Source organism: Fringilla coelebs, assembly GCF_963513975.1.
Source record: "Fringilla coelebs genome assembly, chromosome: 16".
Taxonomy (NCBI): Eukaryota; Metazoa; Chordata; class Aves; order Passeriformes; family Fringillidae; genus Fringilla; species Fringilla coelebs.
Window position 1 is genome coordinate 5,050,037 of NC_140042.1, and position 27,919 is coordinate 5,077,955.

Below are 27,919 nucleotides of genomic sequence, written 5' to 3' on the forward strand. Positions count from 1 at the left end.
CGGCGCTGCCCGGCGGGGCGGGCCGGGCCGGGCGGTGCCGCTGCGGCGGTTCCGGTTCCGTGTGGCCGCGGCCGTCGGTCGGTCCCGGCTGTCGGTCCCCGGTGTCTATCCGTCCGTCCCGGCTGCCGCTCAGTCCGCCCCTGGGCCGGTGCTCGGCGGCGCCATGAACCGGCCGAAGGCGGCGGCCGTGCGGCGGCCCAGCGCCGTGCCCAAGCCGTCCGGTGAGTCCCGCGGGGCCGGGCGGGCGCTGTGGCTCACTGTGGCTCACTGTGGCTCACTGTGGCTGTCCCTCACTGTCCCTCACTGTCGCTGTGTCTCCCCCCGCAGCGCACCCGCCGCCCGGAGACTTCATCGCGCTGGGCTCCAAGGGGCAGAGCGGCGAGGGCAAGGCCGCCGTCACGCTGCTGAAGCCGGCGCCGCCCGGGCTGCCCTCGGAGCGCAAGCGGGACGCGGCCGCCGCCTTGGCGGGCCCGGCGGGGCTGCCCGGGCTGACCAAGCGCCCCAAGCTCTCCTCCACGCCGCCGCTCAGCGCCCTGGGACGCCTGGCAGAGGCGGCCGTGGCGGAGAAAAGAGCCATCTCGCCCTCCATCAAGGAGCCCTCTGTCATCCCCATCGAAGGTGAGGCCTCGCTGTGCTCCTGCCGTCACACGGAAGCCTCGGGGGAAACTTCTCCTTTCTCTGGAGTGTCATCCCAGGAGTCGTTCTTGAAGCCCACACTGCAATTATGTGCTCTCCTCGAGGGTTTCCTTCTCTGGATATGGGGCTGAAGTCAAGGTTTTCTCTTCTGTTGGCATTGGGTTGTGTTCATTCTGTCTGACAGCTGTTCAGTAGCTGTATGTGAGATGCTCCTCTGAGGAGATCTCAAAGTCTGGATTGTGGTATTTTATTCACACTTCTTTAGCAAACTCTGGGTCTGGATATTGCCTTTTGAATTGTCATTCCATTTCTGATGTTGGATATATTTGCAGAGGAGTGTGCTAGCATAGAAAAACAATGAAGGGGCCTTGTCAGTTTTGAAACAGATCTTTTAATGGCAATTGAGTAAGGAAAAGCTGTTTCAGGGACTAAAAGTGAACTGGTCTGTGCTTTGCTGTCGCTTGTGACTGGTCCTGCAGCACCTCAGGGTGGTCATTTGGCATGAAGGTAAATGCTGATGCCTGTGTGTTGGTGGTTGCAGTTGTCCCCACGGTGCTGCTGGATGAGATTGAGGCAGCAGAGGCAGAAGGCAACGATGACCGCATTGAGGGGGTGCTGTGTGGAGCTGTGAAGCAGCTGAAGATGAACAGAGCCAAACCTGACACCACTCTCTACCTGAGCCTTATGTACCTGGCAAAAATCAAACCCAACATATTTGCCACCGAAGGGGTTATCGAGGTGAGGACTCGAGAAGTCACTGACGGATCATTCCTGCCAAACTGTGAGCAGAGTTGCACTTTCTCTCAGGCCAGAGCACGGTCTGCATGGCTTTGTAAAACCAGAGCTCTGTGGCAAGCTGCTGCAATTTGTATTTCTCTTTCTGCACCTTCTCTGTCTGCTTTCTCAATAGATGAATTGTTCAGTATTTTATTATTTGTGGATGTTATTCCAGGCACTGTGCAGCCTACTCCGAAGAGATGCCTCCATCAATTTCAAAGCCAAAGGGAATAGTCTTGTGTCTGTCTTGGCATGCAACCTTCTCATGGCAGCCTATGAAGAGGATGAGAACTGGCCAGAGATCTTTGTCAAGGTTGGTGAACTGAGGGGGTTTCTGCTGGACTGAGGCCATGGTGGGCAGACTGGGTTGGGAAATGTGGATGTATTGGAGTAGGAGAGCAGCACAGGATTTATTACAGCTGTAGGGAAAGGGGTGGCTAGTATTCTCTTGTCTACTGTGGGAATGCAGCTGGAGGGGGCAGAAATTGCAGTCTGGGCCCATCCTTTTAAAGAAAAATCTCCATGGGTTTCTGGAATGTAGCCTCCATTGCCTTTTGTTGCCTTATCTCAGAAAGAGAAAGATATCTCTTTCTGAAATATCTTTGAGAGTCTGTATTGATGTGTTGCAGAGACTCCTTGCTTTCTCTTTGGTATGTAGAGATTAAAATAGCTCATTAACTTAAAAAACTGACCAGCTTCTATATTTTGATGGCAGAAGTTGTTGTAAAGTCTTTCTTGAGAAGGCATCCAGTAGAGCTTGGGATGTGGTGGTGTATATTTTTGCTCTTCTATGATCATCTAGTCTTGTTTTCATCCATGCACTGGTTAGGCTAGTTTCCTGCTATATTGGAAATTCATAAAAACTCAGAAATACTCCTTTGATTACCCCATGAAAATGGACTGTGCTCCCTGCTGCAGGTGTACATCGAGGACTCTCTTGGGGAGCGCATCTGGGTGGACAGCCCTCACTGCAAGACATTTGTGGATAACATCCAGACAGCTTTCAACACCAAGATGCCTCCTAAGACCATGCTCTTGCATGGAGAAGTTGGACGTAGTGGAGGGGACCTTAGTGCTGGTAAGAAGATGTTTGGGAACCAGGAGCAAAGGTTTAGGGAGAGCATGGAGCCTGCAGTGTTTATTGACTTGTGAGAATAGTTTGGTATTAGATGGAGTCACATAGGCCAGGCTTTGAGTTTCCAGGCATTGCTTTTCTTCTTTTTGGGGCTCTTTCATGTCCAGAGGACGTTTGAGGGTAGTGAAAAATGGGCCTGTATGGGATGCAGTGTGAGAGGCTGTGGTCCTGCTGAAAGGGATCCTTGAAAGAAGCTGAACAAACCAGAGCACAAGTGATTGATCTCTAGGGAGAGGAGTTGTCTCATGGTGTGTGCTGTGTCCTGTTCTCTCTTAGGGAGTAGCCCACACCCTTCCATGACAGAGGAGGAGGACAGCCAGAGTGAGCTGCTGATTGCAGAGGAGAAAATGAGCCCGGAGCAGGCAGGCCAGCTCATGCCCAGGTACAGTGCCTCTTCCTCTCCTAACACAGTTATGTGCAGGTGTTTCTGTAGATGTGTCTGTGCTCACCCACCCTGAAGAGCTGTGGCAGGAAGCTCCTTCTCTGTGCTCCTCTACCATCTGCTGGGGGATGTTGAGCAAAAGATAAAACTGGTGCCAAGAGAAAAGAGGGGATTTTCTTGGTTTGCAAGTCACACCACAAATAAGAAAGAGTGCTCATCTCTCAACTGGCTTTTGTGAAAATGAGTAAAGTTCAATTTGTGTGGCCCAGGTATGAAGACCTTGCAGAGAGTGTGGAGGAATATGTGCTGGACATGCTTCGGGACCAGCTGAACCGGCGCCAGCCCATGGACAACGTCTCCAGGAACCTCCTGCGCCTGCTGACGGCAACCTGTGGCTACAAGGAGGTGCGCCAGATGGCTGTGCAGAGGCTGGAGATGTGGCTGCAGAACCCAAAGGTGAGGAGAGGAGCTGCTGAAGCACAGCCCTGGTCTGCAATCAGCCAGGAGGGCTGCATGCTGTACTCCAGTTACGTTTCTGGTCTGTAATGGTGAGTGGCTGGAGTCTTTCTGCTCTTTTTCTGCAGTTGACCAAGCCAGCTCAGGACTTGCTGATGTCAGTGTGTATGAACTGTAACACCCACAGCTCAGAGGACATGGAAGTTATCTCCAACCTGATCAAAATTCGTCTCAAGCCAAAAGTCCTTCTCAACCACTACATGCTGTGTGTCAGGTGAGTGATTGGGTCTGTGACAGGAAGGGAAAGCACTGTGGGAGACATGCCCAGGGACTTGACAGTCTCAATGTCTTTGCACAGTGGTTTTAAATACCAGCTTGGGACATGGAGTGTCTTGTGCTCATTTAAATGAATTTCATTGTCCTAGAAATCTTTCAGTAGTCCTTTGATATTATCCTTTGATAGGTGCTGTTCCATCCTTTTCACTTTTGTGTGCTAAATACTTCAAGGAGAAATGAAAAGAATGTGTCCAGCTGCAATGAAATGTCAGTTCAGGTATCCCTGGTCTTCCCTTGCAGAGAGCTGCTGAATGCACACAGGGATAACCTGGGCACCACCATTAAGTTTGTGATTTTCAATGAACTATCAAATGCAAGAAATCCCAACAATATGCAGATCCTGTATACTGTGCTTCAGCACAGCTCAGAGCAAGCTCCAAAGGTAGGTGCTGTGTCTTGGATGACTGATGGTAACCCCAGAACCCCACCTGACAGATTTAGTTGTTTTGAGACTCAGGTGAATCTTTTCATAGACAGCTGTCTGATATTTATCATACTATTCTGAAATTATATAATTATTCTTGGTAGGAATAAACATAAATGGGCATTTTCTAACTCTCACATTCTGGGTGATAATGCAGTTTCATGAGAGAAACATTATTACAGCTACCCACGGGTCTGAAGAACAGGATACCTGCAGAATGGTTTCCTTGTGTCTCTTCATTTTGTGGATGCAGACCCTTTACAGTGCACTGACAGTTTTCTCTCTGTCATTGCCCCAGTACCTGGCAATGGTGTTCCAGGATCTGTTGACCACCAAGGACGATTACCTGCGAGCTTCACGGGCCCTGCTGAGAGAGATCATCAAACAGACAAAGCATGAGATCAACTTCCAGGCCTTCTGCCTGGGTCTCATGCAGGAACGGAAGGAGGCCCTGTATGCAGAGATGGAATTCAAGGTACCATTCTCCACCCTTGTGCTCTGGCTGTGCCAGTGATGCCCTGAGCTCTTCTGTGTCTGCTTTCCTGGCAATTCTTCCTTTTGCTCTTTGGGGTCTGAGTGAGTCACTATTTGTGTATCTCATAGCAGCGCTCCCATATCTCATTTGCAAACATCCACGTTCATCCTTTTTGATGACAAAACAGTTCCAGAAGGCAGCTCTGGCTGTTGCTGTTCAACTCTTTTTTTTTCCTTTTCTATTTTAAGGAGCGGTTTGTCATCCACATAACCGACCTGCTAGCTGTCTCCATGATGCTTGGTATCACAGCCCAGGTGAAGGAGGCTGGAATTGCTTGGGACAAAGGAGAGAAAAAGAGTAAGCAGAAGAACCTAGGCTCCCTCTGAGGATGAGCATTTTAGTAGATATGTGCCCCTGATGTTGGGAGAACATCAGCTAGGGTTGGGAGCCTGCTGTCATCCTGGGGCTGACAGAGATTGGGGATGTGGAATTTGCATGGCCAGGTGGTTATTGTATCTACGAAGGCAGTGGCTGAGAGTCTGGGGAGAGGGAGCTGTGGGTGGAAGGGCCTCAGGCCTGAAGGGGCAGCTGTAAGGATTAAGGGGCTGGGAAGACAGACCTGTGGTGTGGCACTGACATGACTGCCCATGTCCCTTCTTCTCACAAAACTAGTCCATTTGTGCTTTGTGTTGGGGGTTTTGCTGCAGCATGTGTCAGAAAGCAAAGAACATGTTCTGTCAGAGCTGGGGGACTCAAGTCTTTCTCATACACTCCTCTATTCCCCTTTTCTAGGGGAAGGTATCCCTGCCTGTGGTGCAGGAATTGGAACAAAATGATCTTTAAGGTTTCTTCCAACTCAAAGCATTCTGTGATTCTGTGATTTACTATTGATGCCTCAGAGTCCTGTTTACTGTCTTGAAACTACCACACCTCTGGTGAGACCCGTGTGTGCATTTTGTGCCCTGACTGTTTTTCAGACCTGGAAGTGCTGCGCTCTTTCCAGAACCAGATTGCTGCTATCCAGCGTGATGCTGTCTGGTGGCTGCATACAGTTGTTCCATCTATCAGCAAGCTGGCTCCAAAGGACTATGTGCACTGGTGAGAGTCAGCCTGGTCATGTCTGTGCATAACCAGTCCCTTCCCCAACAGTGATATATTATGAAAAGCCAGGTATACACCAGGGTTTGGTTAGATTTCTCTCCCATCTTCAGACAGGGAGCAGAAACAGTTCTAGCAGGGACTGTCTCTCTCTCTGAAACTCCTTCAGATGCATTCTCGTACCAGAAATATATGATAATGGAAAATATTTCTGATTTATATTATTTGGGTCCACTCCATAGGGGATTTTTAGCTATCTGACCAAACAAATTCCCTTTGGACTCCTTGTTGTTTTTTTGTTTGACGTCCTTTTTAAGGCTCTGTGGCTGAGGGCTCCACAGATCATTCTGTCTTATGGAGGACAGGTGGTATCCTGGGGTCTTGACACAAGGCATTACTGAGACAGTTCAAGCCAGGATTAATAGTAAGCAAGACAGGTTACTGAAATTTTAAAAGCCCAGAGCCCGTATTGATTTTATAGTCCTTTCTGTTCTGAATCATGTTGTTACTGTTGCTAGACTCATTTGTCTGAGGGGGGTCCTTCATGTGCAGGTTGGGTAGCTTTTTTAGCCAGATTTGAGGGAGACTGGGCTGTTGTATGTATTCTTAAGCCTCACCGATGGTGTTTATTGTCCTCTTCATCTCTGCAGCCTCCACAAGGTGCTCTTCACAGAACAGCCAGAAACCTACTACAAATGGGACAACTGGCCCCCTGAGAGTGACCGCAAGTGAGTGCGTGCCCCTCCCGTGCTGGGTGCAGGTGGGGAGCTGCTCTAGCTGGAGGTAGAGGAATGGCTGTTTTCTGGTGATCCTTATATAGCTCTGTGTTAGAAAGGCTTGGAACTGTGCTCAGATTTTCTTCATCTGTTACACTGCCATAAAACTGGGGGGTGTTGTTCCACTCTCCATCTGTTCCTCTTCCTCCTTCATTCCTGTTCCCTGTGCCAAGCTATTCTGTATCTTGACATTGTAGTTGTGAGGAGAGCAGCCCCACAGTGTGTGGGTAACTGGGGTAATGTTAGGGAGCTCAGACTCAAGGAGGCTGAAATGTAGAGGTACAAGGAATTTCAAGTGATACTCAGATATTAATTGGTTTCAGATAGTTGCATTTGGAGCTGGAGACTGGGGAAAGAAGCTGTGCTGTATCTTCTGCTCAGATACATTGTAGGGTCTCTGGAGGGTTCCAGGAGCCCTCACGCTGCTGTGCAAGGTGTGGTTGATGTCTCGTGTCTCCTGCAGCTTCTTCCTTCGGCTGTGCTCCGAGGTGCCCATCCTGGAGGACACGCTGATGCGCATCCTGGTGATCGGGCTGTCGCGGGACCTGCCCCTGGGCCCCGCCGATGCCATGGAGCTCGCCGACCACTTGGTGAAGAGGGCTGCAGCTGTGCAAGCAGATGGTGAGGCTGCACAAGCTCCTACCAGCAAGTGCTGGCTTCTGTCTCCATGTCCTCCTATCGCCACCCAGGGCTGAGACAGCTCCTACCACCCACCAAAGAGCCTTGCATCACTTAAAGCATATTTTAGTCGTGATGGCTAAACATTTGGCTCAAAGCCAGCTGTGCTGCTGCTGCTTTCTCACTAGAGAAGCTTCTTATTTTTTCTTACTGTTTCTCTCTGTTACTAATTTTGTATCGTGGAGTGTTTGGGAAATTATTGGTTGTGTGGAGAATGAAGAACTCTGAACAACCACCCAGAGTTTTGAGTCAGCGTTTTTAAATTCAATTTAGTCCTTTGTACGTACTGTAAAATGAAATTTGTAGGCTATGCAAAAAAGGAAGGATTGGAAGTTAAATTAATTAACCAATTGTGTGCTCTTCTCAAGTCCATTATTGGGACACTTACAGAATAGCAGTTACAGAAGCAATCTTTACTCTTACTCCTTTTATGAATTCATTTAGCATTTGTCTAAATTCCTGCATTGCTGGTAAATACATCCATTCAGCTGAGCTGTATGTGTTTGTGGCAGAATTGAGGGTGTTGTCAGAGTTTGATTCTAAAGCTTCTTACATGCTCTTAGTGCTGACTGGTTAATGGCAAAGAGTCCTTGTGGAAGGATCTATACTTTCTTTGCTTTGTTGCTGTTCAGTATCTTCTCAAAATGTGTCCAGCTTCTCATATAGGATTTTAAATCCTGCACCATTTCATATACTGGAAGACTCAGAATTAGAGTGAAAACTTGCAGCAAAGTTGAAATGCATTTCTAGTTCTTCTGAGCCCCAGAAGTTCTGAGCAGATTTGTTGCTTACCTGAAGGAGTATATCCAAGTTCTGAAAAAGTTACAAGTATCATATTGGATGCATTTGGAAAAAAAGTACCCTTAAGAATTTAAACCAGATTGCTGCTGAAAAGCTCCATATCCTTATATATTGACTTAAAGGATTTTTTAAAGTGTTGTTGCTCTTTAAATGTTGATTTTTAGTTTTTGTAATATCACAAGAGCAAGCCCACAATAACATAGTTGCTTGAAGTAAAATTTTTTTATACTGTGCTGCTTTTCTTGAAGGACTTTCAGGCAGACAGGTCAATAACTTGTTCAGTCTTTTCTTTTCCTCCAGATGTTGAGGTCCTGAGGGTAGAAAGAATCCAGCTGATCGATGCAGTCTTAAATCTCTGCACTTATCACCATCCAGAGAATATCCAACTACCTCCAGGGTAAGACTTATCACACAGATAATCTTGCTGTGATCTAGCTCACTTTCACCTTGTGACTAACTTCCCAGCTCACAGATGCTCTTCTCTATTAAAATTTGTAGTAACAAAATGACAAGGATTTTCAGGGTCGTGTTCAGGTGGGTATTTCTCTAGAGCAATCAAGTCCCAAGTCATGGAATGTACTTTGGTCTGCAAGCACTGACCTTTCTGCCCTAAAAATCTTCAGCTGAATCCTGCTTTCCCTCCTGAAAGGATTTCTCTGTGGGTGTGGGTGTCTCTTTGTTGGGAAAAGCACTGAACTGGCATGACTGAATCTAAACAGTCCATGATTAAGGAGAAAAGCAGAGTTGAGATGGGCTTAAGGAACCAAACTTGACCACTTCTCTCTATTGATGGCTTTTGCAGGTACCAGCCTCCAAATCTAGCTATTTCTACTCTCTACTGGAAAGCCTGGCCTCTCCTGCTAGTAGTGGCTGCATTCAATCCTGAAAATATTGGTGAGTTTGGACATTTCTCAGGATGCCAGTTCTGCTGCAAAAATTGGCCAAGGTGCTTTCTGCAGAAGTCTGGTTGCTTGTGTGCAAGGCCTGTGCTGGGTTGGTGAGGTAACTGCACTTAAATAACTGTGTATCCCCTGTGGGGGAAAAATGTGTGCAGGTGGGATTTGGACCAGCATGTCGCTGGAGTTGCCTTGTTTGTGCTCTGAGTGTTATGAGCTGTTCTCAAGTGAGCTTGTGTTTGTTTCCCCACCTTGCAATGTGTTAGAGTATATTTAAGAGCTCTGTTTTTTTCCTGTATTCCTTATTGTTCTTCTCTGCTGCAGGTCTGGCTGCATGGGAGGAGTACCCCTCTCTAAAGATGCTCATGGAAATGGTCATGACCAAGTTAGTATGGTTAAATCCCTATGTATATCAAACAGACTACTGAAAACACACATTTCTGAATTAAGTTTGTGCCATGCAACTCCTTCCTTTCCAGTGGGACTTGTGTAAAATAAACTGGCATCAACACTGCAGTTGGAGTGGGAAAAGTGCCTTCCCTCGACAAGAATATTATAAGCAAGGGGATAAAGCTGAGAAAAAGGGGGAGGGGGATGACTGCTGTGCCTTGCTGAGAAGGTCTCAGTCTCCTGGCTCCACTGAGAAACTACCTGATTTTTTCTATGTTGTCTATTAGAGCTGAGGTCCTGTGCTCTTTCTGACTGTGGTTCATTTTGAATAGAACAAGATAACCATTTCCTTTTTTTTTTAACTTATTTTCTCAGTAATTATTCCTATCCTCAATGTACCTTGACGGATGAGGAGACACGCACAGAGATGATTAATCGTGAACTCCAGATCTCCCAGAGAGAAAAACAGGAGATTCTTGCATTTGAGGGTCATCTGGCAGCTGCATCCACAAAACAAACAATTACAGAAAGCAGCAGCCTTTTGCTGTCCCAGCTGACAAGTCTGGACCCTCAGTAAGTAGTCTTCTGCATTCTGCTATCATTATGAAATCCTAGTTAACAAGATGTGGGGAAGAAGAACCCTGTGGTGTGGTAGCCCATGGGATCACATAATCATAGAATGGTTTTGGTTGGAAGATCATCTGGTTCCAACCTGCCTGCCACCTTCCTGTAAACCCCTCATGCACTACAGAACTGAGTGATTCTCCTCACATCAGAGTAAAGGTCTGTCAGCCTGTAACTTGCTGTTTCTGTGGCAGGGGCCCCCCTCGCAGACCTCCACCACATGTCCTGGAGCAGGTGAAAAGCCTGAACCAGTCTCTTCGCTTGGGCCACCTTCTGTGTCGCAGTCGCCATCCTGACTTTCTTCTCAACATCATCCAAAGACAGGTGGGCTGTGATGGGACTGCATCCCTTGCCCCTGAAACTTGAACAGAGGGGCAAAAGGAAGCTAAGTGAGATTCAGGGGATGGTGGTTTGCTGATCAGGAATTAAATGATCAGTGTGCTGCTTTGATCTATGATCTATGTTCTACGATCTATGTTCTGCTGAACTTGTTCCTCTCATCCTTCCCAGGCCTCATCACAGTCAATGCCATGGCTGGCAGATCTGGTTCAGTCCAGTGAGGGCTCCTTGGATGTCCTGCCTGTGCAGTGTCTTTGTGAGTTCCTGCTTCATGATGCTGCTGATGAATCAACCTCAGGTGAAGAAGAAGAGGAGGGTGAGAGTAAGGACCAGCGTGCCAAGAAACGCCAGGTGAGCATTCTCTTGGGGATCCCTTCTGTTACGTACTTTCTGTGCATCCCAGATTTGATTTCACTGGACAGACCAACTTATCACTCCACAGAGACAACAGAAACAAAGGCAGTTGCTTGGACGCTTGCAAGACTTGCTGTTGGGACCCAAAGCAGATGAACAGACAACTTGTGAGGTGCTTGACTACTTCCTGCGGCGCCTGAGCTCCTCCCAGGTGGCTTCCAGGGTCCTGGCCATGAAGGTGAGCAGAATGAAAATCATCTTGACTGTGGTCTGTTTGAAGCCCAGGGCAGAGCCCTAGGTTATCTTGAGTCAAGAGCCAGCTCAGTGAAATTGTTCCATGTCATCCTCCTTCAATGACTTGTCTCAGTCTCCAAACCCCAACAAATACACTTCTGCTCCCTGCTGCTCAGAGGTTATTGCTCAACAGCTAAGTTGTACTGAAGATAGAGCTGGATTTTACTGTGTTTCCTGTGGAGTTCAGGTGTAGGCTCAGGAGATTGCGTGCCATGTGGAGTAATTGGCAGAGGCTGTTCTTTGTGAGTGAGTGCCTGGTGCTCTGGAGCATTGACAAGGCAAAGAGAATTGCAGAAAGCCTCACAAAGATCATGCTCAGACTGAAACTTCAAGCAGGGTATCTGTCAAGAAAACACATTATATGAGATGAAACGGATTGTGTGCTGTATATGAATCCTTCTGTGGTGTTTGAAGCATGTTTCTGTTTTATTCACTAGTATGAAGCCAGCAGTCCAGCTGTGGCTTCATATGCAACAGCTGTATGTATGTGACTTGTGCAGGGCCTGTCCTTGGTGCTGTCGGAAGGAGGGATGCGTGATGGGGAGGAGAAGGATCACCCCATGGAAGAAGACTCTGGTGATTCTGAGCTGCTGCAGGGATATCAGTGGCTGCTGAGAGACCTCCCAAGGCTGCCACTGTTTGACAGCGTGAGAGCCACGACAGCTCTGGCCTTGCAGCAGGTGGGTGGAAGCAGCTGAAGGGAGGAGTGTCAGGCTTGTTCTTTTTCTACTAGTGCTGAAACAGATCTAAACAAACTGGATCTGGCTGTGATACTGGCATGTTTATGTGCTTGCAGAAGAATTTTGCTTATGCTGGTGCTTGTTTTCATTAAATCTTGATTTCTAATGAAAGGAATTCTCATTCCAGGCCATCCACATGGAGACAGATCCCCAGACCATCAGTGCTTACCTGGTGTACCTCTCCCAGCACGCCCCAGTGGAGGAGCAGGGACAGCACAACGACCTTGCTCTGGTGAGAGGAGGGATTGTGTGGGGGACACATGGCATGTTCCAGGACAGGGGTAGGCATGGGACTTGCTGTACCACCAGGATGAGTTCTGAGGAGTGGGTTACTCTGATAACTGCATGTTTGTGTCTGTGCATGGGTTGAAAGGCCAGCCTGTGTCTTTGGTTTGTATATTGAAATGGTAATCAGAGCAATAACCTCTGGTGCAGCAGCCCATAGCTGGCGTGGGGAATGCAAGAATGGCTAGTGTTTTGATGGAAATCCCACCACCTGCCAGTGTTTCATAAATAAGCAGGTGCTAAACCTGCGGTCATATGTATTTGGGGAGAGAATGGGAAGTCAGGAACTTCAGTGGTATGTACTCTTCAGGGATATGTACTCCCCTATAACCAAAACTAGATTTCTGGGTTGATTTGTGTGAGTTTTTTTCTTTTTAGAAAGGCTTTTGGTGATTTTTTTTTTAATAATGATTTTTTTTTTCTTTTTTCTTCCTGGGTACTTTTTTTGTTGCTTTTAAGACTCATGTGCTGATAGTGCCTCTGTGTGCATACACAGGGGAGTTTGAATAATAAGCATCAGGAGACCTTTATCTTCAGAGAAATGCTATGTAAATACTTACTTTGTAATGGGGTGCATCAGAATGCATCTGTGCTCCACTGGGGCACTGTAAGATGCATGCAGAGCACCAGCCTTTTCCCTCCTGTGTCAGTTCTACTCTTGACTCCACAAGCTGATCTCCAGAGTGGTGTGTGCTGGGCTGACGGTGGAACTGGAGAACACGATGCAGTGAAACAGTGGGACCTGGCTGTGCTTTGCAGTGAAGACCTCCTGGATGTTTTCTCCCTGCAGGATGTCGCCCGACTGATCGTGGAGCGCTCCACCATCATGTCCCACCTATTCTCCAAGCTGTCCTACAGTGCTGAGTCAGATGCAGTGCTCGTGGCTCTGCTCTCCATCTTCTCCCGCTACATCAAGCGCATGCGGCAGAGCAAGGAGGGCGAGGAGGTGTACAGCTGGGTGAGTGCCTCCTGCCTTGTCCCAGCGGCTCACAGACACTGGGCAGCTTAACAGAACAGAAGCTCTTAATGGGTTACTCAATTTGAATAAACCAAGTCCAGCTCAAGAATTCCCTGATCTGAAAATAATAGGATTGTGACATAGTATCAGAGCCAAGCCTGTGTGTTTGTAGAATGCCTTTTTAACTTTTCCCTGAGGATCTTTTGTAGGCACTGTTGGAGATGTTAGGAACTGTGGTCTGACTAAATTTGTCCATTCTCATGTTCTCCTTTCTCTCCCCACCTTTGCTCATCTTGTCTTATCCTGCCTTTTTCCAGTCAGAGTCCCAGGATCAGGTGTTCCTTCGTTGGACTAGTGGGGAAACAGCCACCATGCACATCCTTGTGGTCCATGCCATGGTTATTCTTCTGACACTGGGGCCACCTCAAGGTCAGTGAAGTGTGCTCAGATTTTTTTGGGGGGTAATGGTCAATACAGGATGCCTTTTCTCTATCTGCTGTCTCCTAACAGGTCAGACTGGTGTCAATCCTATTCACAGGCTTGACCCTTGCAGTACATGTTTGTAGCTGTAAGATTTATCAAAATATTGCTGCAAAGAGTGAAGGGTTTGCAGGCTGATTTATTTTTCTTTTTGCTTTCTGCAGATAGCAGGAAATACTAAAACAGTGGTGTGTTCAGTGTGTTCTGGTGTATTGATAGAGAGGGGCAGGGCATTCTAGGTGCTTGTGAACATGGGAATAATTTTTTATCCACTCTTAAGCAGGGGATGGTGATTTTTACACCTTACTGGATATATGGTTCCCTGAGAAAAAGCCCCTCCCTACTGCTTTTCTGGTGGACACCTCCGAGGAGGCCCTGCTGCTCCCCGACTGGCTGAAGCTGCGGATGATCCGCTCTGAGGTCCCACGGCTCGTGGATGCAGGTGAGCCTGTGCCATGTCTGTTGGTGTTTCAAACCCTGCTGAAAGGAAAGGGAGAGGCTTCCTTGCTCAAGTGTGCCCAGCCATCCTATTTGGATGCCTTTGGATGTAGCCATCTGTCACTGTTACTTTTAAAGTAGGGGAGTGAGTCTGAATGGATATTCCCCTTTCTGTGTATTTTAAAGGAATGGGAGACTCTGAATTACGGTCCCATCTCTTTTACAACAATTCAGATGGAACTAAGCTATGCAGTTGCCAGACAATAGGCACAGCACTGTGGAAAGCTGTGCCTGAAGGATGTAAGCTAAACCCTTGGTTATTCTGGTCCTTGTACCACTCATCAGTGCTCTCTTTCTTCTTGGTATTCAGAGCTTTCATCCCATTTTACTAATTAAATGACAGCTGTCTATAGCCAGTGATTGAATTATTCAATAATTCCTGCCTGCAGCCATCAAGAGATAGGGTGGAAGTTATTTTTTAATACGAATGATTGCATTACTGAAGTTCTAATAAAATTAAACAGAAGATCAGATTAGCCAGTGAGTGAATTAACTGGAAGATGCAATAAGGCAGCAATGATTTGCAGAGGAAAGAAAATATAGTAGGCAGCTGTCAGACTTCTGGCTTTAGGCTCTCTGCAGCTCTGTCATTAATGTGTCATTGTTAGTCCAGACAAAAGCATAAAGATCAGGTAATAAAGATGACCTTCCATGGGCAGTTCAGAGGTCTGAGGATTCAGTGTTTGTCTGTTGCAGCCCTGCAGGACCTGGAGCCACAGCAGCTGCTTCTCTTTGTTCAGTCCTTTGGAATCCCAGTTTCCAGCATGAGCAAACTTCTACAGTACCTGGATCAGGCAGTATCTCATGACCCACAGACACTGGAGCAGAATATCATGGACAAAAGTAAGAGCTGCAGATGCGGCTGACTAGGCATTTAACTTTTTCTTGAACTGTTTCCATGAGTATCTCCTGTGACTTCCTTGGAAAAATTCAAGCTAGTTCAGCAAACTTTGTGCACAGGCTGCTTTGGCAGCTTGTTGTCACTGTAGACACCTGGGTGGCCCTTGGCTGTATTTCCCAAAATAGAGGAGGATTTTTTTGGATTGGAATGTACAGAGTCAAAAAGTACTTTGGAAAGTACTTTGTAAAGGAAACAAAGCTTTCAAGGCATCATGTTTACAAAGTCTGTGGGAACAGCAGATTCTCTTGTCTGTAGGAGCTGTACAAACAGCCAATTCTGTCCTGCTTTAATGAAGAGGGCAAGATGATGATGTGCTGTTATTTCCTTCTTTTTTCAGACTACATGGCTCATCTTGTGGAGGTTCAACATGAGAGAGGAGCAACAGGAGGCCAGACTTTCCACTCCCTGCTAACTGCCTCCTTACCAGCCCGCCGAGGTACTCCCCAGGATAGCCTAAATATCAAAGTCATCTTCCAAACTTCCCTCCTTTGTTGCTGTTGAGAGGAACAGGCAGAGATGTCTTAAAAAGCAGGCGTGTTGTAATAAACCAGCAAGCTACAGTTAAATACCAGTCCTTTGCTAGAGATTTTTTGCTTCTGGCAAAGAGAGAAATTCCAGTATTTTTGGAGTTTATTACAGTGAGTTTTTCTGAGTCATATGGAAAAGTAGGTCTTGCTTAGAATTAAGAGAAAAGCTGCTGAATTTCTCAGTGGTTGGAGACTGTAAAGCTGAAGGTGATCTGGTGCTGGGGTTCCAGATGCTATCTACCATAACAGCATTTTCCTTTCTTTCCTTTTATTCCTCTTGCAGACAGCGCTGAGACTGCAAGGTCAAAATCTAGTCCTGAAAACTCTCAAAGTCAGAGTCGGATCCGGGTCTTGAGCCAGGTCCGTGTGCTGGGCCCAGAAGATGATCTGGCAGGCATCCTGCTGCAGGTACTGTCATAACCTCCAGCTGAGCAGCTGCTTCCCTGCAGCAGCTTTACGAAATCCATTTCTCTTATACTTGCATCTTGTGACTCCTTATCCTGCAGTGTTTGCAGGCAATAAATATGAAAGCCCTGATGCAATGAGGCTGTGCCATTACAGCCTGGTGGAGTTGATACTGGCAGGAATTTTATCTTGTAGTTGGAACGTGATGTGGCTTTTGATCATGCCTGGTACTGTCAGTACCTACTAGCATGTTGCTGTGTCTGCACCTTGTTTGTTCTGTGCATAGTGCCTTTCCTCTCAGCAGTGGATGCAGGATTTGTGAAATGCTCACAGGGCCCTGGCAGCAAAGCTGTGTGCAAACAGCATTTGTACTCTGGCTTGTCTGCTTACAGAGCTTCCCTCCTTCCATTGACTCCAGAAGGAGCCTACAGGGAATTAATTGGCCAAGTCGATTGTTGGTGTTTGGGTAGTAGGATTCCCCTGCAGTGTCAGCGTGGATAATCGTGTTGGGGTTGCAGAGATGCTGCTTATGTTCATGTGCCAGGCACTAGAATATAGAAAAAGCTGTATCAGAAGGTTCCTGTGAGCCTACAGTCAGTATGAATGTACAAGGTAAATCACTCCTCAGCCTTGGCGTGTTCATGGTACAGCAATCCTTCCATTGTCTGTCATAAATGTACTCCCTGTTGTATCTCCCCAGCTCTTCCCACTGACCCCGGACCCGCGGTGGCAGAACTCCAGCCTGCGGCCACTGGCCCTGGCACTGCAGCAGTCACTGGGGCAGGAGCTGGCCCACATCCGCCAAGGGGCCGTGCCAGAGAGTGGGGTCACTGCCAGTGGGGTCACAGCCACTGGAGTCACAGCCAGTGGAGTCACAACCAGTGGGGTCACAGCCAGTGGAGTCACGGCCAGCGGGGTCACGGCCAGCGGGGTCACAGCCAGCGGGGTCACGGCGCGGCTGCTGCAGGCCGTGGCTGCGCTGCTCAACTCCGCGCACGGCGGCGCCCTGGTCATGGCCATGCACCGCCACCACTTCATCTCCTGCCCGCTCATGCGCCAGCTCTACCAGTACCACGTGAGTGCCTTGGGAGCATTTCATAACGAGGGGTGAGGGAGAAATGAGAAATCTGCAGGGCATCTGCTCTGCTGTGTGCACACTTTGTAATGCTCAGCTCAGGCTGCCTGGCCATGGGATCTGGGGGCAGGCTGGCTGCATTAGGCTGGCACTGTTGAGATTACCTGCAGAGTTAGTGCACCTCACCCAGCCTGGTAACCATTTTTTGGATTTACAGCTGTAGGTCTCTGCTGGCTTTGGGATCTGTAGACTGTGCTGTTCTGTAGCGTTGGACATGTCTTGCAAGCCAGGGCATTTTTGGACAGTTTGAGAGCTGAAGTCTAATTCATAGAGTCATAAAATGGTTTGGGTTGAAAGGGGCCTTAAAGATCACCCAGCTCCAATTCCTCTGACATGGCCAGGGGCACCTTTCACTAGACCAGGTTGCTCCAATCCCATCCTACCTGGCTTTGAACACTTAAAGGGATGGGGAGTCCAGAACCTCTGGGCAACCTCTGCCAATGCCTCACCACACTAACTGTAAAGAATTTCTTCCCAGCGCGCCATGCCGCAGGACACTGCCTTCTCCTCGCTCTTCTTCAAAGTGCTCATGCAGATGCTGCAGTGGCTGGAGAACCCTGCCGTGGAAGATGGTCCCCTGCGAGCTCAGCTGAAGGCCTTTGCTGTGCAATACTCCTCAAGGCACAGGATCAGTGATGGTACTGGCACTGGGCAGATTACGGGACTCAGAGGGGACAAAGTGGGATAAGAAAGAGACAAAACTGTGCCTGGAGCAGGGAGTGTCATGGCAGCCTTTTAGACAGGTGTCATAAGGGGTTACAAAAGTAGCACATTGTGCTGCAGAAGCTCTTTGAGGCTGTGAACAAGTGTCTTAGCTCTGGAGGCTTGCGGTAGACACCTGGTAACATCTCACCAGGCACAGCAGATCTCTCAGGGAAAACTTAAAATTTCTCAGGCCAGGAATTCTGTGTGAGCTATAGTTTTGGTAGATGAGCATGCAGGAATGCCTCTGGAACAAGGTCACATCATGACTTACAGCGTTGTTTATCATCTGCTGTCCCTTGGGAGCAGGAGTCTAACCAAGAGCTTGGGCATGGAAGTGGGTTTGTGGTTACAGAGCTTCTTCTTAGCCATATGTCCCTATAACATGCAGGAGAGCTGTCAAGGGTTGTGGTGGCCATAAGTGGCAGTAGAATGTATATTTGTACATTTGAGTAGTGGTGTCCTGGAGCCACATGGGGAACCTGTAGGAGGGAAGTCTGATGTGGGGGCTGGCTTGTCCCTGTGATACCAGTGCTGTGATTTTGTTACAGTTCGAGGTGGCTTCTTGCACCTCACAGAAGCTCTTTCTTTCCGTCGTGACCCGGACTTGATCAGCTCCACAGTCTGTGCCATCATTGCAACCCTGAAATCAGGAGAGAAGTGTAATGTGGAGCCAGAGCTCATCAGCAAAGGTATGGATGTCCTTCTCCTCTCCTTTGCAGCAGCAGCTTGAACTTCCAGCCCAGCAAGGCAGTGCCTAGTGTGCAGCTGTGGGAATCTGCCTTCTCCTGGATCAGAAAATGTGAACTGATCTAAGCTTGGCCCTGTCTTGTATCACCTCCATTCCCCCACTGTCTGTGGGTTTATAAACTGTGATCTGGGACTCAGATTAAGTCTCTGAGCAAACTGTTGGTTTCCCCTAACAAAAAGAAATGGAAACCTACTATCCCAGATAAAAATGGCTTCCCTCTTCCTCACTGAGCCTGCTATCAGGAATGATACTTGCAAGATTCTATACCTTTCACCGCATCTTGAAGTTAATGAGTGGCATCACTCATTAACTCATCTTGAAGTTAATGAATGACATCTTTCTCCCTTTGCTAGTCCTTCAAGGTCTGATTGAAACCCACTCTCCATACCTGGAGGAGCTCCTGACTGTCCTCTTCTCAGCTACTGTTGAGACCACTGCCAGGTGTCCTGCCATGAAACCAATTGCTGTGGTATGCTCCTTGTTGCTCCAGGACAAAGAAGAAACCCCAGTAAAGAAGGAGGTGGAGAGTTGCAGGTGAGCCAAAGCAATGATGGGAATTCACAGGTAGGTCTGGGTGCATGGTATCACCAGTGACACTGGCCTTGCTTTGTTCCCAGTGCTGAATCAGCTTGGCCAGGGCCTGCCTCTGGCCTTCTCAATGACTGGCTGGAGATGTTGGACCCAGAGGTCATCAGCAGCTGCCCTGATCTACAGCAGAAGCTACTGTTCTCCTGGAACAAAGTAAGAGTTGTTGGGCAGAGGGACTGCTGTGCTGAAACAACTTTCTGGGGTACTGACCTGCACCTGGAAACAGGGCAAGGGTAGTTTTATATTTTGCCACAGAGTACTGTAGGAGTTCCAAAGCAGTACAGGCTGACTAGGAGGACAGTTCTGTGCAAAGCTCACATTTGCCAGTGCAGGGCTTATGTTTCCTTTTATCTTTATATTTCCTCAGCTATGTTCTTTTAAGGACCTCAAAGTGCTTTGCAGATACAGCACAGTCCCATAACAACCCAGCCAGCTGTGTTTTCCTTGGTATTTTTGCAGACAGATCAATAGCTTGCCCAAAGTGCCATGCCAAAGTTAAGGCTGAAACTGAATTTCACATCTGATGCCATGTTCTCTCAGAAAGTGCTGCCCTAAATCCTCATGCTGTCTGCCCTCCTGGATTATCATCCTTCTGCAATACACATGGCATGTCCTACAGCCACTTTGCTACCAGGACCTGTTCACTACATCTCCTCCTCTTTTGGTGCTTCCAGGCAGGGTCCCAGGTGCCCTCCTTCCGCCCATACCTCTTGGCTCTTCTGACTCACCAGTCCAGCTGGACCACGCTGCACCAGTGCATCAGGCTTCTGCTTGGCAGGAACAGGGAGCAAAGGTGAGTCTTGTTTGGCCTAGCCAAGGGATTGAGTTGGGCAACTCTGTCTGAGAGAGAACAAGACCTGCCATGTTCATGATGTGTCTGCCAGGAGATGTAAATCAGCCAAAAATAGACTTTGTGAGAAGGATGCAGATTTCAGTCCTGCTGATTTGTGTACCTTGATATAAATATTACCTACTGTTTGATGGAAGCAGCACATAAAGATTTGGCTGTGTTCTAAACAGGAAGTGCTAATTGTGGGTAATCCATCTTGCATTGCCCTTGTCAGTAGTCTTTATGAACACAGGGTTTGCAGGATGGCTTGCATAGCAAACTGAGGGCTGTCTCTGTACCTGGGCAGGCTCTGATGGATCTTTTGGTTGTACTAAACTCTATTTCCAGTCTTTTTTCTAACCCTTTCATGGCATCAGCCTCCCAGTTTTGTTCTCTGCAGCAGCCCTAGCTCTAAGCTTCTGTATGCAGCTTTCAAATACTGAAGTTCCAGTGTAGTAGTATTGTTACAATTATGGACCAGGTAAAAACTAATAACAGCATGCTAAAAACTAATAACAGCAATACTTCTAAAACTGGTAGTATTTCAGTTTATTATTTTTTTCTTAATTACTTGCTCAAAATTAAATAACTTTCAAGGTAACTGCTGTGATAGGGACAGTAAGGTCATTGGTCTGATTGTACCAACTGTTTGTGTTGATGCCCAGCTCCTGGCCTTGGTGTAAGGCTCTGTGTAGCCCCCACACTTGCTGAATGCCATTTGTTCTGTTCTGTGCTGTGCTTATTGCAACAACTGTTTAGTCATAATCTGGGAACAGAACCAACCCCCTTCTTGGGACTTAATAGGTCCTATTTTTACATTTGCAGATGTTTCTTTCTTCACAGCACTCATCATGTTTAGTGATGCTTCCATGTGTTTGTGTGCTGCCCTAGGGTTGTGTTGACTCTAATTGCAAATCTGTCTTCTTTTGTCTTCTGGCAGGTTTGACCCAACTGCATCCTTGGATTTCTTGTGGGCCTGTATTCACATTCCTCGGATCTGGCAGGGAAGGGACCAGAGAACTCCTCAGGTATTGGTTCAGTTCTTCCAAGATTCCTATCTGGATGGAGTGAGAGGCAATGTTTTCACAGTGCCTGATTTTTCCCTGGCCAAGAGGTGGCTGGAGTGATTCAGGTGCAGTGTGCCAAGTTTGCTGCCTGTACCTCAGATGATTACTTAGTTGCTCTGCTGTTACATATTACAGTGGCAGTTTAGAGTCCAGAAAGCTGATAGGAACACAAAAACTTTGCCCACTTGGCATTTCTCCTGCAGCAGTTGCCACAATATCTGGTAAAGGCACAAGACTGGAGTGGCAAGCAAGCTAAAACTCAGCATGGAATAATTGCCATTTTACAAAGAAGAGGAGGCTCTGTCTCTTCTCCACAGAACTGGTGACTGAATTATGCTTTCTGACCCATCACACATGCTGAGATGGAAGGAAATGAAGAAGTAGAGGAGGGGTAAAGAGATTTTATCTGGGGCTGTAATTCTTTCAGAGCTCTAGATATGGGGATTCTTAAGTCTGGTTCTAAGTTTCCATTCCAGTCAGGGAGGGTGTGACTAGAAGGAACTAAGGATCTTGGGATTTGGTGTGGAATAATTTGGGGTGTTCTCTTGCCTTACAGAAGCGCCGTGAGGAATTTGTGCTCCACCTGAAGGCATCAGAACTGATCAGCATGGTGGAGCTGATCCTGGCTGAAGCAGAGACCAGATACCAGAACACAGACGAGGCCTCCTGCACACTCATCCAGTCTCGACTGCCATTGTTGCTCAGTTGTTCTCATGGAGACCTTGAGAACATCAAAAAAGTAACAGAATATTTAACCAATTGCATCCAGCAGTGGGGAAGCAGGTGAGGGTGCAAATGAGGAGCATTGTCTGCTGGAATTGTAGTTCTTGGGCACAGGCAGGCAGGTCATGCTGAGACTTGCCAGTATGTCTTCATTAAGAATGTCATGTTCCAGAGCCTGTATGAATGTGCACACTATCCTCCCAAGGTCTGGGGAAATAACAAGTGGTTTTAAGTGGTACTCAGCCCAGGAAGCTGACTTCAAAAGTGAAATTTAAGGACCTTCTTGCTTTTAGGACTTCAGAATGAAATTCTTTACATGCTTGGCGTTTTTTCTTTTGTTCTTTAAGGCAGTGGTTATTTTTGATTACTAGTTCCTAACGTGGGATTTCTTGTCTACTCATCCCTTGAGTCACTGCTTGTAATACATCCTGCTTCTGACTTGCTTTCAAAGCTGAATGGAGACCAAATTGTTTCCTAACAGCTATTTTAAGACTGTGGAAAGAACAGGAAGATGATGTTTTTGTGGCAGTGAAAGGAACTGACCTAATTCCAACCTTGCTTATGGTGATATTAGGAAAGATTCTGAGTGACAGATGCTTTCTACTGCCTCCCATACAGACTATGCCAGGCATCTCCAGGGGTTTCAGGTGTGAGGAGAACATGCTGGCTAGTCTGAATAGTTCTGGTTCTGGCTTATTTTCCAGTTGGGATGGGGCTGACTGTAAGTACCACATGTAGGAGCTCTGCACTGGAGATGTAAGCAGAGCTTTCTTCTCCTATGCCCTTTTTGAACTGCAGTTTTCTAGCTCCAAATGGCCTCGTGATGGATCCCCATAGACTGTGGATGGATCTGTGTAGAAAGTGAATTATTTGAGCTGTTCAAAAGAAGCAAAGACTTAAAAAACACTGCTTGAGATTATTGATGTCTTTGTTTTCACATGCTCTGTTTACCACATGCAGGAAGGATGTTACTAATCTGATGGGTCTTGGATGTTTGCTGGTTGAACTAATGTAGGTCCAGTGGCTGACCTCTCCCTTTTTCCTTTAGCTCTGTGGGGAAATGCTGCCAGGACCTTCTGCTGCAGATGTACCTGCAACTACCTGAGCTCCTTGTGCCTATGCCTGAGACTCTTCTTACCAGTGAAGGAGCCAGAGACAGCAGCACTTGCAAGGTAAAGTTAGAGGCATAGGAAGGCCCCTTTTCAGTTGTGTATGCACAATGGATGCTACCTTGATGCCCAGTTTAGAAGGTGAGGGCTGGAAAAAGCTTCCTGGGTGACTTTGGTTTCTTTATTTTGCTTTTCTGTTACCCCATCCCTGCCTGCACTCTCCAGAGCAGAGAGTTCTGGTGTGGTTTATTTTGCAGTGTCCTTCTATAGAATAGTATAAGCTCCACAAGCTTCTGTGTGCCAAAGGCTTCTGCAAGGCACAAGTGTGCAGGCATCTGATCCTGCTTTGATGTCTGTAGGGACTGTGGACTTCAGATCCCATGCCAGCTGGAACACTGCATCTGCTCACAGATTCTACCTGAAAATAATTTCTGTTAACCCCCCTGCGTAGCTGGAAAGGAATTGGGAAACACTGCTGGAGAGCCAGGGGCTGGTTTGTACATTAAACTTCTTAACAGTTTGCTCATTATTTTTCTTGCAGCTTGATGCCCTGGTTCACAGATTCATTAACCTCCTCGCAGACACCAGTGACTCCAAGTCATCCGAAAGCCGCGTGTGGGATGCCAATATGGCCTGCAGGAAGCTGGCTGTGGCTCATCCCATCCTCCTCCTTAGGTACCTCTCTCTCCTCTGTGTGTGGCTGGGGCTTATTGAAAAGCATCCACCCTTGTCCTAGAAAGGGAACAAACTTGCAGCAGTCACAATGGTGGTGAGAGAATTCACCTTCCTGTACAGAAGTCAGGAAAGAGGCAGCAAAGTTACATCTTTTACAATGAGGCAACACCTTGTGTCTGTCAGGAAGTAATCTCTGAATTGGAGACTAGGGAGCAGAGTATGGGTGGGAAATGGGGCATGCTGAGTCTATCTATACAGGGATCAAGACAAGAACTCTAGAGAGGATAAGAATTTTGCCTTCCAGGAACTCAGGTAACATGTAACTTTGAAAGATCTAGGTCTAGATTTTCTTGTTTTGTGTTTCAGGCACTTGCCAATGATTGCAGCACTACTGCACGGCCGCGTTCACCTCAATTTCCAGGAATTCAGGCAGCAGAACCACTTGACCTTCTTCATCCATGTCCTGGGGATCCTGGAGCTGCTCCAACCGCAGGTGTTCCAGAACGAGCACCAGGCGGCACTCTGGGACTGTCTCCTGTCCTTCATCCGTCTGCTGCTGGTAGGAAAATCCCTGCTTCCCTCCCTGTGCCGGCTGCTGGCCACTAGATGGAGAAGCTCCTGTAACACAGGGCCAACCTTGGTGCTTCTCATTTGAAGGGAAAGCCTTCCTAAATGCCTAAGAACAAAAAAGTGCATTAAGTACCTTGGAGAGCTTAAAGAGGAGGCAGCAGATCAAGGAAGTGCTCTGTGGTACCCAGAGGAGCAGGATGGGGCAGTGCCTTGCTTCTCGTTTTTGGTTAACTCTCACCTTCTTGATTCTTTCCCAGAACTACAGAAAATCCTCCCGGCACCTGGCTGCCTTCATCAGCAAGTTTGTGCAGTTTATCCACAAGTACATCACGTGCAATGCCCAGGCAGCTGTCTCCTTCTTGCAGAAGCACTCGGATCCACTCCAGTAAGCTTCCTTATGCCTGTTAGCCCATGCACAGTCAGATTGCCAGGAGCTAATCAGACAGAAGACAACAAGAGGATGTGACAGAGTAGCTGCTAATATGGCACTTTTTTACCCTTGGCTCCCTTAAGTCTCCACTGAAATGAGCAGCATATCTCTTCTTTATAGGTGAAAACTGTGCCCAAGGAAGTCACATAATGACTTTAACTCACATAATGGCCTAAATGTTATATTGAGGTATCATAGTGCCCTGCAAGCTTTCCAGAGAGGCAGGTGGAGAATCTTTCCTCCAAGCAGTGGCTGCAGGGTCCCACCTACAGATATGTGGGGAAAATGCATTTGAGTTGCAGTTATGAAGAAAGGAAAAATCTTGTTTCTGCTTCTGAGAAGCTCTTTGTTTCAGTGCTCATGCCCTTGTTGCTATTGAAAGCCAAACACACCACCTCTTTTTCCCAGTGACTTGTCATCAGACAACAGTGACCTAGCAATGCTGAAGTCCCTCCTGGCTGGGCTGAGTCTGCCTAGTAAGAGTGGCATCTTGGACAGGGGCTCTGATGAAGAGAAGGATGGTGAGTCTGGGTGGGAGAAGAGTTATTCCAGCTGGTAAACCTGCAGTCTGTTTTGGAGAATAGGTGTTTTTGTGTGGGGTATACTGTGCTTGTTCTTGTCACAGCTCAATGTGTTTAGACTGGAGAATGGCACTTGTATGCTCAGCAGTTGGCAGTCAGTATTTGGGATGGGTTGATTTGTTTTCCTGCCAGTGGTATCACTACTGGAGCAGAACAGCTCCTAACAAGGGTGAGTTTCCTGGTCATGGATTTTGCCCTTTTAATCCACACTTAAGGATTGACCTGTTGGGGGGACTCTAAGGGTACATCCATTCTTCCACTGTTGACAGCTTGCACAGCTTGCATGGGAAAATTATTCAGTATTAAAAGAGCTTGCAAAGCTTCCTCCTCAGTGTCAGCTGAGGGGGTGACAGGAGGTGCAGTGAGATTAGAGACAGTGTGAGACAATTGTATCTCAGCATTGCTGGTGGCTCATGATACACCTCTGCACTGGTGGGGAATACTGGCCAGTCCAGGGGCTGTCAGGAGTGCCCTGCTCTGTCTCTCTCCCCCCAGATGAAGCAGCTGCTGGCTCTCTCCCCCTGGTCAGCGTGTCCCTCTTCACTCCCCTCACGCCGGCTGAAATGGCCCCGTATATGAAGAGGCTCTCCAGAGGCCAGACAGTGGAGGGTGAGTGAGGACCTGCTGTGCAGAGACACAGGGCAAATGCAGACATTTGTCAACCTTGTTACTTATCTGTCAGCAGCAGCCTGGTTTCCTGTTTCAGTCTTGTGTTTGGAAGTCACCAGCAGTTAGGATGTTGTTCCATTTTTGGATTAACTTGTCCATAGCCTCCTGTGATTCTGTGACAGTGGCTTCCTATGATTCTGTTATCACTTAGCTCAGCAGTACTTCAATGGCCCTTTTAGGCCATTTGAGATTGGCCCTTCTGGGCCGTTTGATGGCCCCTTTGAGGCTCTTCAAGGATCTTCAAGCATTTTGGGAGATAGTATGAGTAAATCAAGGAATGCTGCAGTTCGAGCCAGGTCTGAAGTGCTGATAGGAATGAAATACCAAACTGATGAGAAGCAGGATTTACTAGAAATCCCCAAATGGCCTTCAAGAAAACCATGTTAATCTGGCATATGGGAACAATAATCTCCAAAGGTCTTCTGAAATTACAGGTTTCCTGTGTTCAAACCTAAGTTGTGACAGTTTTTCTTCCAAGATAGAATAGGACAAAAAAGTCCTGCCTGTACCCTGTTTTTTGCACTACCTCTGTGTGCAAGCAGGAAAACTTGATGGCTTGGGAGATTTGTTTTGTGGGTAAAAAGAAAAGATTCTTTGCTGGATCAGTGAATTTCAGTCACCTTTTCAACCTGTGTCTTCTCCCAGACATCCTGGAGGTGCTGACAGACATTGATGAGATGTCCAGACGGAGGCCAGAAATTCTTGCCTTTTTTGCTGTGAGTATTGGTGTCTCAAACTGCAACTGGAAGAGATTCTTTTCACCTGAGTCTGCTGCACAGCCAGCTTAAGCACTACCCTTCCTCTGCTTTTTGGGTGGCTGTTGCAGCACCATAGCAGAAAAGTGTCCTCAGCTAGCCCTGCTGAGGGCAGACAGTATTTCCCTCCATTGCATACTGCCTCAACTATCATCTGCTGTATGTCAGAGGAAGAATTAAACCTCTCTCCTCTTTCCAGGGCAAGGAGAGAACAGAACAGCTCTGTTGAATAAGCTGGAAACTAGGGAAAACTCAGCTGTCCCACATGAAATAAGATTACAGAAGGGTACTTTAAAGTATTCAAAACCAGGATAATCTGTCTTACAAAGAGGGATTTCTGGGGTCAGCCAGTACCTGCTGGATTTGTGTTGGGCTGGATTGGTGTGGAGGGGGAGTAATGCCAGTCTGAGGAGTTTGTGCTCCCTGAATGGCCCTGTGATCCACATTTGTCCATCTTTCAGACAAACCTGCAGAAGCTGATGAGTTCATCAGAGGATTCCTGCCGAAACCTGGCCTTCAGCCTGGCTTTGCGCTCCATCCAGAACAACCCCAGGTGAGCACTTAACTGGGACTGAGGCTGTGCTGGCTGATCTGGGGCTGTACTGACCCTGTCATGTTTCACTCCCAGCATTGCTGCAGATTTCCTGCCCACCTACATGTACTGCCTGGGCAGCAGAGACTTCGAGGTGGTGCAGACAGCGCTGAGGAACCTGCCTGAGTACACCCTCCTTTGCCAAGGTACCTGGAGATCAGCCACCTTTGGGCCATGGTTGGCCTCACAAGGGTCAAAGCTGGGGCTCTGTGCTCCCCTGGGAAGCTGCTATGGTTGCTTAGACCAGGCTGTCAGTACCAACAGTAGCTTTGGGCTGAGGTTCACAAGGGAGATTTGTCATAGAGACAAGGGGGGCTTCCTTGAAGCAGATTTGCTATCTTGTAGTTTTCTCTGAGTTGTGACCTCTCACATGATCACAAATCCACAGAGCTGTTAGAGGGGGAATTGTACCAAGTTCTCATGGAAGGGGAAATTTCTCATACAGCTGCAAATGCTCACCCAGTGGTTGCTGGTGGATTGGTCTTGCACATGGAGCCATGGGGCCAGTCCTCACTCTGCCTTTCCCTTTCCCAGAACATGCAGCAGTGCTGCTGCACAGGGCCTTCCTGGTGGGCATGTACGGCCAGATTGACACCAGCTCTCAGATCTCAGAGGCCTTGAAGATTCTGCACATGGAGGCCATGATATGAACATGTGGTTCTGGCAGTTCCACTTCCAGAGGAATTAATTTAATGGATTCGTCAGCTGCATTACAACTCTGTTAGAAGAACAGTGTATTGCAACCCATGTGCTGGAGGATCAAAGAGGTGATGTGGCAAGCCAAACTGTGCTGGAAAAGAAGAAGGTGCTGACTGAAAATCAGAAAAGGGCAAGGATCAATCTGGCTGGCTGAGATGCCATTATTGTGGGAGAAAAATCTCCTAAACATTGTGCCAAACAGGGACCACTTCCTTCTTGGGGTCTTGGGGCAGTGGCTGCTGGTTTGTTGTTTGGGGTTTTTTGTCTCTCCAAGAAGGCAGAGCTGCTGGGAGAGCAGAAGGGAGTGAATGATGGCCCTTGCAATTGAAGTGTCTGCACTCTCTGTGTTGGAGAGAACACGCAGATTTGTGCTGGGGGA

At 47.7% G+C, this 27,919-nt stretch overlaps 1 protein-coding gene across 2 annotated transcripts; it reads left to right on the top strand.

The window, feature by feature from the left end:
* Positions 1-81: 81 nt before the first annotated feature.
* INTS1 (integrator complex subunit 1) lies at positions 82-27,919 on the top strand. Of its 2 annotated transcripts, none has more exons than XM_084216498.1 (47): positions 82-221; positions 328-618; positions 1,178-1,374; positions 1,589-1,726; positions 2,332-2,491; positions 2,825-2,930; positions 3,200-3,386; positions 3,515-3,660; positions 3,963-4,104; positions 4,445-4,621; positions 4,870-4,978; positions 5,599-5,719; positions 6,370-6,447; positions 6,959-7,116; positions 8,275-8,371; positions 8,777-8,868; positions 9,195-9,255; positions 9,636-9,833; positions 10,079-10,208; positions 10,395-10,574; positions 10,666-10,815; positions 11,372-11,551; positions 11,739-11,843; positions 12,687-12,854; positions 13,172-13,283; positions 13,615-13,776; positions 14,529-14,675; positions 15,071-15,169; positions 15,544-15,668; positions 16,366-16,740; positions 17,279-17,438; positions 18,054-18,194; positions 18,607-18,787; positions 18,871-18,994; positions 19,516-19,634; positions 20,611-20,698; positions 21,294-21,520; positions 22,509-22,632; positions 23,111-23,244; positions 23,611-23,803; positions 24,072-24,199; positions 24,653-24,765; positions 25,321-25,434; positions 26,140-26,210; positions 26,711-26,802; positions 26,878-26,987; positions 27,376-27,919. In XM_084216498.1, the coding sequence occupies exons 1-47, from the start codon at positions 164-166 to the stop codon at positions 27,489-27,491; spliced, it is 6,684 nt and encodes a 2,227-aa protein (XP_084072624.1). In that variant the 5' UTR covers positions 82-163; the 3' UTR covers positions 27,492-27,919. The 2 variants fall into 2 exon arrangements, with proteins under 2 accessions (XP_084072624.1, XP_084072625.1); XM_084216499.1 differs by having other exon boundaries at positions 13,618-13,776.